This window comes from Stenella coeruleoalba (assembly GCF_951394435.1).
Source record: "Stenella coeruleoalba genome assembly, chromosome: 10".
NCBI lineage: Eukaryota > Metazoa > Chordata > Mammalia > Artiodactyla > Delphinidae > Stenella > Stenella coeruleoalba.
Genome location: NC_137156.1, coordinates 73,630,845 through 73,644,929, shown reverse-complemented (window position 1 = coordinate 73,644,929; position 14,085 = coordinate 73,630,845). Strand labels below are relative to the sequence as shown.

The 14,085-nt window shown below is 40.4% G+C and overlaps 1 protein-coding gene across 23 annotated transcripts in view; it reads right to left on the bottom strand.

The window, feature by feature from the left end:
• The window catches only part of SLMAP (sarcolemma associated protein), a 151,347-nt gene extending 139,530 nt beyond the window's left edge, over positions 1-11,817 (bottom strand). For all 23 annotated transcript variants that reach the window (XM_079935804.1, XM_079935787.1, XM_079935807.1 and 20 more), the window contains exon 1: positions 11,015-11,817. In XM_079935804.1, coding sequence (XP_079791930.1) covers positions 11,015-11,212 — 198 coding nt within the window. In that variant the 5' untranslated portion in view covers positions 11,213-11,817. The remainder of the gene's footprint in view (positions 1-11,014) is intronic.
• Between the last annotated feature and the right edge of the window lie 2,268 nt (positions 11,818-14,085).

Below are 14,085 nucleotides of genomic sequence, written 5' to 3'. Positions count from 1 at the left end.
TATTTGCTGCCCCCAATCCTAGGGAAGGAATACATCACTCCCTTAGCTCCTTGGAAACAATGATTCGTAGATACTTCTATTGTTGGACTTATTTGTATTGTAACTATATTTTTCAGTATTATCTGCTGGGCACTACACTGCACACATGAGACACTCAGATACTTGTTAAGGACTAGGAATGGTCCCAGTTTAAGTTCAACTATAATTTAAACGACTACTTCCTTCTAGTCAAGACAACATCATTCATTCTAACAATATTTTACCATGCTCTATAGGCCTGCATATGCAAAAGATGCACTGGTGAGAAAAATTAATATCTTAAGATTCCCAGGTTCAGACTGGGACTTATAAATTGCATCTTTCCAACCATTTCTCAACTCCCACATTAAGACTTTGGCACTAGAGCTTCTCAATAATACCAAAATTTTGTCTCTACCTCTTCAGTATTCATATCTTACTCTTGGTTAGACTTTTGTTTCAACAAATGTAGTTAAATTTCGAAACACCATCTACTAAATTCAATAAAACAAAAGTCTAACCAAGAGTAAGACATTCACACTAAGAAACTAGTGACAGAAATTAAGCCACACAGTACTTCAAAAGCTGCTCTGCTAGACTATCCACACTGAACTCTACATTCTTCCACTTCCTCCACACTAACCTGCTTTCACTAACCTATTATTTCATCTAACAGTCCTCTTTTTTTTTTGCGGTACCCAGGTCTCTCACTGCTGTGGCCTCTCCCGCTGCAGAGCACAGGCTCCGGACGCGCAGGCCCAGCGGCCATGGCTCACGGGCCCAGCCGCTCCGCGGCATGTGGGATCTTCCCGGACCGGGGCATGAACCCGTGTCCCCTGCATTGGCAGGCGGACTCTCAACCACTGCGCCACCAGGAAAGCCCAGTCCTCTTTTTTTATAAGAGTATTTTGAGATATAATTCACACACCATACAATTCACCAATCTAAAGTGTACAATTCAGAGCAACCATCACCACAATTTTAAAAAAATTTTTTAAATGCCACAATCATTTTTATAACATTTTGGTCATCCCAAAGAGAAACCTGTACCCATTCAGCAGTCACTCCATGTATTACATTATTCAGGGTTCTCCAGAGAAACAGAGCCAGTAGGATGTATATATATACAGAGAGAAAGACATTTATTTTAATTAGCTCACATAACATTCTGGGGGCTGTCAACTGAAATTTGCAGGGCAGGCCAGCCGGCTAGAGAAGGGAAGAAGCGCTGTTGCAGTCTTGAGTAAGATGACTCTCTGAAGGCAGAATTCCTTCTTTGGGGGAACCTCAGTCTTTTCTCTTAAGGACTTCAACTAATTGGATAAGACTCACATTCTAGAGGGTAATCTGCTTTATTCAAAGCCTACTGATTTAAACGTTAATCACATTTTTAAAATACCTTCACAGCAACATCTAGACTGGTATTTAACCAAAAACTGCACACCATGGCCTCACCAAGTTGACATATAAAATTAACCATCACACTCCCTGTTACCTCCTGCTCCTGGAAACCACTAATCTACTTTCTCTCTATGGATCTGCCTATCCTACATATTTCATATAAACAGAATTAAATAATATGTGGCCTTTCACTGAACATAGTGTTTTCAAGGTTCATCCATGTTGTTGTATGTATCAATATTTCATTCCTTTTAATTACCAAATAATATTCCTTTATATAGTATACCACATTTTACTTACCCACTCATCAGTGGAAGGACATTGGGTTGTTTTTTTCTTTTTTACAGTGAACATTTGTACAAGTTTTTGTGTGGACATGTTTTGATTTCTCTTGGGTATATACAAAGGAGTAGAATTGCTGGCTTGTATGATAACTCTGTATCATTCCTTTTTACTACGCAAAATTTTCCAAAAAATTCAGAGCTACAAATTTTGTTTATTCTACAAGCATAACTACCATTGCTATACTAGTAACATACAGCATGATCTTATCTTCTATCCCTGAACTTCTGAAGTGGAAGGAAACATAACTGGCATCTAATAATACAGTTAATATTTCTATATTTAAAGTTAAAAAACCAAATATATTCATTTTTTTCTAAATTAGATTTACTTATAGGGGGAGGTCACATATATAATTTAAAATACAACCTCCAAACATACTATACTTAGAAATTATCCAATGAAGGATGTGGAAAGAAGGGAACTCTCGTACACTGTTGGTGGGACTGTAAATTGGTGTAGCCACTGTGGAAAACAGTATGAAGAGTCTTCAAAAAACTGAAAAGAGAACTACCATATGATCCAGCAATTCCACTCCTGGGTGTATAGCCAAAAACAAAAAACAAAAAAACCCAAAAACACTAATTCAAAAAGATACATGCACCCCAATGTTCATAGCAGCAATGTTTACAACAGCCAAGACATGGAAGCAAAATAAGTGTCCATCAACAGATGAATGGATGAAGAAGGTGTACTATATATGTTCAACAGAATACTACTAAGCCATAAAAAAGAATGACATTTTTCCATCTGCAACAACATGAATGGACCTGGAGGGTATTATGCTTAGTGAAATAAGTCAGAAAGAGAAAGACAAATACTGTATATTATCACTTATATGTGGAATTTAAAAAATAAACCAATGAAAATAACAAACAGAAACAGACTCACAGATATAGAGAAGAAACTAGTGGTTACCAGTGTGGAGAGGGAAAAGATGGGGGTAGGGGATTAAGAAGTACAAACTACTATGAATAAAATACATAAGCTATAAGGATAAACTGTACAGCACAGGGAATATAGCCAATATTTTATAATAACTTTAAATGGAGTATAATCTTGAAAAATTGTGAACCACTATGTTGTACACCTGAAACTTATATTTTGTAAATCAACTATACCTCAATAAAAATAAAGCATACTAAAAAATTATCCAATGAAAGAGTATCTTTTTTAGTATATTATAGTATCTGAACAGTGATACTCTAATATCTTTACATGTAGAGGTTTTTTTTTCAAATTGTAAAATTTTAAGTAATAAATAAATATTGTTTGAGGAACTGATCTTCAATTGAAACTCTACACAGATTTACTACCAAAATATCTATGAGTTAATAGACAATAAGGTTATCTCAATATTTTTTTTTCTTTTGATCTATTGCTCACTAACTGGTTGGTGATGAGATTAACAATGACTAATTGTGCGGAGGTGCAGGGGTAGCAAGCAACAGAGCGATCGAGAGCATGCATTCTGCAATCAGATGACTGGGGTTCAAATCCTGACTTCACCACTCTCTGCGTTACCCTGAACAAATTCCTTCACCTTCCTGAAGCTCAGCTTTCTCATCCTGAGGATAATAATACTAACAAATTCAAAAGTCTCTTGTGAGGATTAAATGAGATAATGCATATAAAACTCAGTGTACCACCTGGTAAGTGCTCAATAAAATGATATTAATTTTACAGCAGTCTGGATGCTGGTCATAACCTAGAGCATATTAACACATTTCAGATAAGCTGAGCATAATTCACTTGATATCATCAGCTAAAAAGTACATTTAAAACTATGATCCAATTGCTTATGAAAAAAAGTAACAACAACAAAAAAACCTTACTTATCTACATACCCAAGTAGACAGATGCACAGAAAAAGCTCTGAAAATTACATACCAAACTAATAACAAAAGTTACTTTTAGAGGAAGGGAAGAGGATAAGAGGTACCTATGTGAAGGAGGACATATATATACTCCACATACATCCTTATTGCTTCAATTTTTATGAGAATGTATCCATTATTTTTGTAAGCGAAAAATAAAAAAAGGAAGAATAGCTTGAAGGTACATATTGGAAATTCATTTCTACTTGACTCAGCTAGAATAAGTCAGTAGTTATAAATGTAGATAAAATCATAAGCCTGAAAGTATTGATAAAACCTTAATGCAAATAAATAAGAAAACAAAGTTTCCTATGCCTTTAAATTAAAATCTAACCCAAATTACATATTTGACAAAGAATACAGCAGAATCACCAAAGGCTTCCATGTTTTCAAGTGCCTATATAAACTTTACTTCTTTTCTTTACACCTGTCAGCTATTCTCTTTAAAGAATTAAAAATGTACACGCCACACAAGTTTTTCCAAGGCTGTTTCATTCATTTGCATAAACACTCAAATCCAAATCAGTTGCATGAATGCAAACTTAAGAAAAAATATATTTATTGCTAGGAGTAGTAGGGGTATGTTTAAAAAGTGCTAGCTGACTCAGAGAAATAATTAACTCAGATTCTCTCAGTCTTTGAAAGTCTGTCATATGACAAGCTTTTTAGTTATACTTCCAGAAAATAATAGCTTAGATTACCCTTCAAGAGAGCAAAAGACAGATTTTCATTACAATAATTGTTCATTCCATAATAAGATAGTTCAGAATAAATGTCTAGCAGTTGGCTTTTATCTCAGAGGGAAACAATCTAGATTCTGGTTCCAACTCTCCACAGTTACTAAGAGATGACCTTGTGCAAATAACCTCTAAACAGCAAACTCTTTTTTCATAAAATGGAGCCAGTCTGCGGTCGCTCTACCTACCTCCTAAGTGTTATACAGATCAAGTGAAATAAGAAAGCATTCTGAATATCATCAAACCCTTAAAAGTATTATTTTGCATGAGAATGGATATATATGTAATGGCTCAAAATTCATAATATCACCAATCACAAGATTATCTAAGATACCAAACACTCGGCAAAGTGTCTTGCACACTGCAAATTCTCAATAAGTAATGATTTATACAAACACCATGTATTGGAAATTGAGTCCATGATGTCAAACTGAGAATTAACTCGAATGACCTTCTGCTCTTTGACCCTCCTCAGGGTCTGCAGAAACAGAAACTGCTCCATTGTTCACATTTCACTCATTCAAGCATTTATGTAGTGCCTATTCCCTTGTTCTCAAGAGCTCACATCTGGCAGAGCAATAGTGCATTTGCGTCATAATTATTTTGTTGTCTGTGTCTCATAACGAAATTATATACAAAGTTCTATGGGAGTATAGAGGAAGAAGCAATTAATTCCTCAGTGGGAGTCAGGGAAGGTGTCACATTGGAACTGGGATGAAGGGGAAAAGTCATTCTGGAAGTCAAAACAGCAAAAACGGCACTTTTTCTAGGAACAATGAGCACTGTCACATAGCTACTGCACAGAGCCTGGGGCAAAGGAAAAAAACAGTAATAGAAAATGAAGCTGGAAAAAAAAAGGAATGAGAGACGATTTTGAAGGTTTTGTATATCATGTTAAAAACTAATGGGGCAAAAAAAAAAATTAAAGGGGCAAACAACCTAGATTTTGAGCAGGCGTATAAACTGTTCATCTACTGGTAGTGGTAGTGAGAGAAGCATGGGCAGGAAAGAGTCCTTAGAACATTTCTGCAGCTAACAAATGCCACCATTTTTCTGGATTCAAGTAACTGATATACATTAAGAACCAATCTCACAATCTTTTCACTTAAAACTCTAAATGACAGACACCCTCCTCCCTATTTATAAAAGAGAATAGATACTAAGCTCTAACATAAATACCACTTGAGAAAACCAAACAGGAGCCTGAGAAGGTAAAGAATAAATTTAAGCCAAGGAGTAAAGTCAAATAACTAAGTAGAACAAAAATGTTTTAAGTGTATACACCAACCATATTTTTAACAACTTGAAATAATAGACAAAATATTTCATTAACTTTCCACTACTGCTAAAAGTAACAGAGAAGGAAATGATGATGTGCTGTGGATACATAACCAGGCCTTCTGAACACATTTACATTAATGCACATTAAATATAACATGTCAAATACATGTCTTTCTCACAAAAACTAGCTCTTAATGACCTTTGTAACTTCTGTAAAAAAAACAATAACAAACAAACAAAAAAAACAGATATCTGTTGAAACATAATACAGACAAAATCAATGAATGTATGATCTGCCACTCTCCCCAGAAGCTGAGGCCAGGATCTTTGCAGTCATATGGAAGGAAGAAGGAAGAAACAATCCTGGTTGTCAAATTGTGCAGATTTCTCCTTTGCAATGACTTTCTTGCAACGTCCTTGAAACGTGCCACATCATTCCTGCTTCTATGCCTTTACTTGAGCAATTCTTCCCACCCAAAACTCCTTTCCGACTGACTCTATCTACATTCTGCCCTATTCAAAAAGTCCTAAGGTCTAGCTCAAATTGCATCTCGTCCATGAAACCATCTATCCATGAAACCTTTCCTAAAATCTCCAGTCCATACAGACCTTCTCTCTTTGCTGAAGTCCTAACAGACAAGTTAACACATTTGTCTTTTTTCATTTTCTGGCATTTAGTCGTTTTCTTTCCTACTATTAACCTGGCCCACGCCCCTACAACATGACATCATATCTAAACTTTTACAAAGCCTTGGAATAGCAAAGCAGTTAAGAGCTTGGATTCAAGAGTCAGAAAACCTCAGTTCAAATCCCACCTCTACCATTTATTAGCTATATGAACTTGGGCAAGTTAACCTAATCTAATCACTCTGTGCCTTAATTTCCTCATATGTTAATATGGGAAAAATAAGCACCTATCTTAGATATTTAAGTATTAAATAAGTTAACACGTAAAGCATTTAGAACAGGGCATGGTACAATGTACACAATAAGTTTAGTTAAGCTAACAGTTACCCGTTTTTACTTGCTCCAGGCCTCTCTACACGTGGACGTTTTATCACTCTTAAATAATGGTTTTGGTATGTCAATGCTCGGCATAGAACTCTCCTGGGCCTTCCATAACCCATGGGTCCATGCCCTTAGTTTGGCAACAAAGGCATTCCACAACCTGGCACCAGGGTATCTACTCAGCTTCAGTTACTCAACATCTACTTAACAAGAAATAATAGGAAACAGACACATAAGGCAGAGACCCTCTCCTCCAAGGTCTGAAAACTAATTCCAAAAACAAGGCAGAAACATGAAAACACCACACACAACGAATGTTCACCCATAGCTACTATCCAAGACCTTCTATCCAACAAAATCAGTTTCTTCAGTGTTTGGAAGATGCCCAAATCATTCAAAATAACTTGCTTTTGTCTGTTTTATTCCACCCTCATCCCCTCACACACAAACACAACCCATAAAAGCACCCTTTCTTAACCTGTACCTGTCCACTCCTGTTTTGAAGTCTAATTCAAACACCATCACTCTCTAGCCATTTGAACTTATATAATACTGTCTTATCTCAAATCAACTGTTCTCAAGGTGTTTAGTCACCCTCTCTATCCAAATATAAGCCCCTAAAAAGGAGTAAAATTTCTTACCAATTCTCTTCATTTTCCCCCATGCCCCCACCCCACCACTATGCTCTCCACTGAAACAGATCATGATAGAACAGGTGCCCAAAAATATGTGCTGAATTTAAGTAAAAAAGTGAACCTGGAAGTAGACAACTACTACTACTACTTACTACTAGGTAAACTACAGTGAGACTGGAAATAAACTACTGTGTCGACCACTAGACTATCGCTGGTCCACAAAGCCTCAAATCAAATAGGGCCATCCAAATCAGAAGGAGGCAGTCCGCTTACTATCTCTTCTATGTAACCACCATATGGGTAGATTTGCTTGTTCAGTGGTACCTTGAGTCAATAGAAGGGTTAATGACCATCCTATAATCTGCCATCTAATTTGAAGAGTCTGACCTCCAAAAAGGAGTGAAGGATGATACACAGGGCCAGAAACCAGGCAGGGCAATATCCAACTGCTACATCCCTGAGTAGATGATTTGGGGAAGCTTATTAAATTCCACTCTCTGGCAAACCTGTCACCCCCCAGCATGCAGGTTTTAAGTACCATAACACATTCCATGAACTTAGCATTAAAAAATGTCACATAGATTTCCATCTGCCTACACTCCGTAAATTTCCTACAATAAACATGTATTACTTGAATAATCAGAAAGTTTTAAGTGTTTATAATTTCTTCCAGCTTTTAATGGTTCTCCCATAATGATGAATGCAGAATGCAACACTCACAAATTGAAAGTCAACCAAAGGGCATATTACCCCAATTTTCCACTTCCCAGGTAAGGTGCCAATTTGGGGCAAAGTTCTTCACGTTTCAATTTTAAAAATTACTTCCACCTATGCCATCACATGAAAGAAAAAAATGTCTCATTACCTTCCTGAGATTCCACAGCACTACAGCAAATTGCAAAGACCTGCCTAGATGGTTCCCTTTCCCCCTGACCCCCAAACACCCTCTTCTCTAAGGACTGAGCCCTTATTAAGGGCCAGGAACAGGGTGCTAAGTGATTTACATGATTATCTCAATGCTGGAAACAACAGTAGGTACTATTATTATCCCCAGAAGAGAAAACTGAAGTTTAAAGATGTTTGAGGAAAAAAACAAACAAACAAAAAGAACTTGCCTGAGGCAATGCTTAAAGAAGGAGGGGATTCTAGTGTTGTAGGAAGAAATTTGCTGGGAAAATATATTAGGCCCTAGGGACTTCTGTTAGGATAAAATTGTAACAAATCCTCATACTGGAAATTTATTACAGAGAAAACAATAAATGATATTTGGTCTAATTGTGGGTTTTCTTTGTAACTGTGTACCTCACGCTATCTGGCACATAACAGATGCTCAATCAAAACCTACTGTCTGGGGCTTCCCTGGTGGCACAGTGGTTAGGAATCTGCCTGCCAATGCAGGGGACAAGGGTTCAAGCCCTGGTCGGGGAAGATCCCACATGCCCGGAGCCACTAGGCCCGAGTGCCACAACTACTAAGCCTGCGCTCTAGAGCCCATGAGTCACAACTACTGAGCCCTCGTGCCACAACTACTGAAGCCTGCGCGCCTGGAGCCCGTATTCCCTAACAGGAGAAGCCACCACAATGAGAAGCCTGCACGCTGCAACGAAAAGTAGCCCCCGCTCACCGCAACTAGAGAAATCCAACGTGCAGCAAGGAAGACCCAACGCAGCCAAAAATAATAGAAAAATTTTTTTTAAAAATAATAGAAGAGGGACTTATGCTTCAGGAAAAGCTGAGTAGGTGTACTTTTCCTTATTTCTCCTGCTGAGAACAAATTAAAAGATTAAAAAAAAAACAACAACCTACTGTCTGTTCAAACCTAAACTTTAAATAGTTAATTCTTAAAACAATTTGATCACATGGCAATATCTGACAGGTTGTTTTAAATAGACTAAGTGGTAGGTGGTAAAATAATCAATAGCTATATCTACCCCTAAAGTAAAGGCCTCACATCCTGAGTATGTTTTGGAAAGAAAAAAAAGTTCAAATGGTAGAAATAAGCTGCATATCCTTTAAAGATAAGGTTTTCTAATAACAAATTTCATTCAAAATTTTAACATATTTCAATTTATACAATAAACACTCACCATTGATCTATCCTTAGTCATCTCAAAATAAATCAAAGTAGGTACATTTGCAATGTACTTTAAGAAACGTATTACCTGATTAAGTTTCACCTTAACTGTTGCCCAGGGACATAAAAGGACAAAAATGTAAAAGCTGATTAAGGCAACTATCTATGTTTGAATTTGACTGCCGGAAAGATGAGTTCTTTAAATTACTATAGGTAACCTATGAGGTCTTTCAGGCACCCAAACTTTACTTTCCAGGGAGAAAAAAGGATCTGTTCCGCAGGTAAATAAATGAGCATCTGGTGTTATACAGAAAAATTAACATACTTTTTAGTTTTTATCCTACATACAGAGTAGGATATAGATATTACACAAGCACACAGCACTTGGGCAATCTTTTCCTCCTTTCTTTGAAAAATGATTTATATAATAATTCCTTAATTCAGAAGTAACGCTTTCTCTCTTCCTTTTGAGGCTCAGGTTTCTTTCATTTCAAAACAGTACTTTTCTAAAAGACTTAAATTCTTCTTTTAAAAAAGACTTAATCATTTAACTCAGAAAGAGGGACCAAAAAGTCAGGAGGTGAAACCGGAGATATTCTTATTAGTCTTACATAACTTACTCTAAGTTGGAACTAATTCAGTAGCTTAACTAAAACTTGAGGTTTAAGCACAAACATGAGCTCTTTAGTATATTCTCCTCACACAGAGATAGTTTTAAAAATTGAAAGGGTCTTACTCAATTTTTTTCTTGTATTCTTAAAATATAAGCAACCACATGTATAGTTAATTAGGATGCCAACATAAAAATGCTAAAATAGTCAGTCACTTATAATGAAGAGCGCTAAATTCAAGCTATCACATCCAGGTAATGCAATAACTGATAGAGCTGGATATAATTTCAGAAAATAAATTAATTTTTAACACTGATTTTTAAATATCACCTCTGTAAGTATGCATTGTTTTTATTAAGTGCTGAAGGGAACATCAAAAAGTCATTTTCAAAAGCAATTGGTATACGTTCACCCAACCTGCAAACAAAACTCTGAAATCGTCAAGTTAGTTGTTCATGCTTAATTAAATTGGCTTTGATAACTGCAAATTATCCCTTCCTAGGTAAATATGTATCAAATCTTCCAAAATAAATTTACACAAACACTGTCCTTGCTAGAAAAGCCCTGATCTGAACTCAACTAAAAGCTACTGTGTTAACTATATCTCACCACTGAGTCATTTGAGCCCCAGAGTAATACCGGCCGCAGATTCCCTGCATTGCTTTGGGAACTGCTGCTTGCTTCATCAAGCACTGTACTGCAAATTCACCTTTCTAAAAAGACTGAACGCAAGAAGCCAAGTTTCGCTATCTAGTTTTCTAAAATGAATTAGGGTTTGGGATTTCACTGGGAATGACCACGTTATCAAGATGCCATCGCCCTCTCGAGGCATTTAATTAACAATACCTTCTCTGTTTTCCATTCAACCACCTCAATCAAATTTCCACTAGAACCAGACACACAAAAAGTTGGTTTCATGGCCTTGCTGAAAGTCTCCTCTGGGTGCAAGCCCTGGGATCCCACATTCATTATGCAGAAGGGGCAAAGGGAAACGAAAAGCAACAATTGTTAGACAACGTAGTGACATTACCTTGCCCGTCTTGTGATCAAACCAGACGAGAGCATGGTTCCTTGACAGCACTTTACAATCAAAGGTAGCATTATTCTGTGCTGGTCGACAGCGGGCCACCGAGCGGCCGATTTTAATAGGCTCGTCCAGGTAGACATGACGCTCCTGAAACGGGTGTGAGTTCGGGCGACAAGTGAAGATGGCCAAGGCTGACGGCATCGAGGACAGACTTGGGGTGTCTCTCCTACCAGGGACAAAGAGGAGTTCCACCGGATCCGGACTGCCCTTCACAAGCCTATACCCCTATCCCCCCCCAAATTTTAAATTAAAGCAAACTGCACATTGTCTAAGCATAACCAGTGAACATCAAAAACTCTTCACTGGGGTGGGAAGACAAGCCAGCGCAAGCCCCATCACCTCCTTTAAAACCCAGCAGGGCCCTGATCACAAAAAGTCCCCAACCGGCAGCTTTCAGTCCATCTTCTTCCCTGGGAAGAAAAGGCTCAAACATTGGACAGCTTCGGCCAAGAAAACTCCTGGAAGACAGTTTGAGGACTGGAGGTATACAACCAGATGAGTCACACACCAATTCTTGTGTTTTGTTTGGGATCGCGGCCGCTTTCCCCCCTCGGTGGCGGAAATGTTGCAGCACTGCAGCATGAAGAAAGGGTCGGTGCGGCCAGAAAGGTCCTTTCGGGCGGAAGAAAGGTGGTGTAGCTGAGCACCTCTGGGCAGCCACCGCCCGTCCTCGAGGGCCTCGGGAGTGGAGGGACGAGAGGCGATGGGGCGGCTAAGGGGTCTAGACGGCCAGCGGGACAGTCTGCATTGCCCCTGCTGCGCGGAGGCCGGCCGGGAGGTGGCACGGGGTCCCCGGACCGCCGTGGGCCGAGGCGGCGGTGGCTGAGGTCCTTGGCACGAGGAACGGGTACCGGCGGGGGCGCGGGCAGCGGCCGAGGCGGGACTCCGGGGCACCTGGCGGGCGTCCCCGCGACCAGGGCGGGGATCCGGCTCCGCAGGAGGGTGCGGACCGAGCGAGGCGCGACCCGGGGGAGGCTCCGGGGTCTCGACCCGCAGGAAGTTGGTCCCTGAACACCTGGGCTCCTGGCTGCTGCTCAGCACACCGGCCGCCTCCTTTTAGGGTCGCCCCCGCGAGGGTCGCATCTCAGGGGAGGCAGCCGAAGCTCCGGGCTGACGAGGAGGTGGGGGAGGGAGGCCGGCCCGGAGGTTGGGGGAGAGGCCTGGAGGCCCCGGGCTGGGTCCGCCGCAGCCTCCACCACTCGCGGCCGGTGGGACACCCTCAGGCTGTGCCCGACGAGGCAGAAAACTTTCCGATCTGGTGGGGCAAACATGAAAACAAACGGCCGTCAGCCGCCGGTGCCCGCCCGCCTCAGCCTTCGCCCCTCTCAACCCACCCGAGCCAGCCCCCGCGACTGGCCACGACCTCGGCCGACCTCTCTGCGGACGGGCTGCGGGGATTGGGCGCCCGGACGCCACGACGGGTCCAGCTTCCCTTGCCGCCGCCGCCTCAGCTTACCTTGCCAGCGCCAGCCGCCATAGTGACTCTGACTGAAACCTACCCGGTGCACCGCCACGGGAACGCGCACCCTTCAAGGGCCCTCCTACCCTCTCTCCCGCGCCGTAGTCCGGAAGTCACGTGATCGATGCCTCGGAAGCCATGATGGACAAGGGCAGAAAAAGAGGGCAAGCTAATTTTTAACAAGCCTCCGAACGCCATCTTAGTTAAGGGTTAGACGCTTCAGCACCGTGGGACAACCTGTACCATTTTGGTTAAGGGCAGGAAAAAAATTTGACCTGTTGAAGGTTTTCTAAACATAACTTGCCAAATTCCTACTTTAGCGTCTTGGTAGAAGGCGCCTACTTTTACTAAATTTTATTCACTATAGTCGTCGTTGAAAATACCACTGAGCAAGGCGAACAACCCCATCCAAAGGAGAGGTTATTAGCATCCATCTTAGCTGTGGGCAGCACAGTCCCCCACGGCCGCCTTAGGTGTGAGCAACTAAATTCCCACAAGCCTTGGGATTTGTGCATCTAAAACAAGGTCTATCCTCCCCTTGCTGAAGTCTTCACTGTGTTATCCTGCCCGGAGGAACACTCTTTCATAGTCCCTGTATTCCATTTCAAACAACCTTTCTTCTCACTGGGCCTGTCTTGTACCCCAGGGCTCCTAACTCAGATTCAACCCCGGAATGAACGTGACTTCATAAAGTTTAACATCACGTTGCTTCCAGAGAGTGGTCGAACAATTTCTAATATGAAGAAAGGGGAACTGCTTCCACTCAAAACTTTAAGGTAGATGAGGAGTCATTAGTCCGAAGAAGGAAAGATTTTGCAAAATCTAAACGAAAATTTCAAGAAAAGACAGTGGGAGTGAGTCTTACTCATTTAGAATCAGTGGTGGCTTCATTCTTCAGTTTCCTTTGACAACAGGCTCCACCACTTTGTGACCTTGCGCACGTTTCTAAACCTCTTCAAGCCTCGTTTTGTCATCTATTACATGGAGATAATACTTAACTCACTTCTTGTGAGAATTCAAGGTAGTAAATCCATTTGCTCCTAAAAGAGTAACTACTTTGCATTTCAATTCTTATATACAGGGTTTGGACCCTATCCTAAGCTCTGTGCTGGGCCCTGGGGACACATAGGTGAACAAAACCTCAATCCGTGCCCTCTGAGAGTACACCTGAGTATTGTGAGATAGGGATGGGGAGAGGAAGGTGACAAACAGAGATAACTTCACTTTGATGTAATTAAGGCTAAGATGGAAACAAGCACTGGGTGCTAAAGGGGTCAGAGATGGCCTTCTACAGGAGGTAACTGAACTGAAACAAGGCTGGTAGAAAAACGGCAATGAATATGGTATTTGATGAATGGCTTCAGAAGTTTCCAGGAAGAAGGTTTAGCAAGAAAAAGAAATAAGGCTATTTGAAATGGTGGACCAATGTGTCTGGCACATAACAGTAACTCAATAAATATTTGATACGTGATTGAAAATTACATACTGTTACTCATTACAGGATAAAGTAGGAGTGGCACAAAGTGAGTCTGGAGAGAATATGTGTTAGATTATA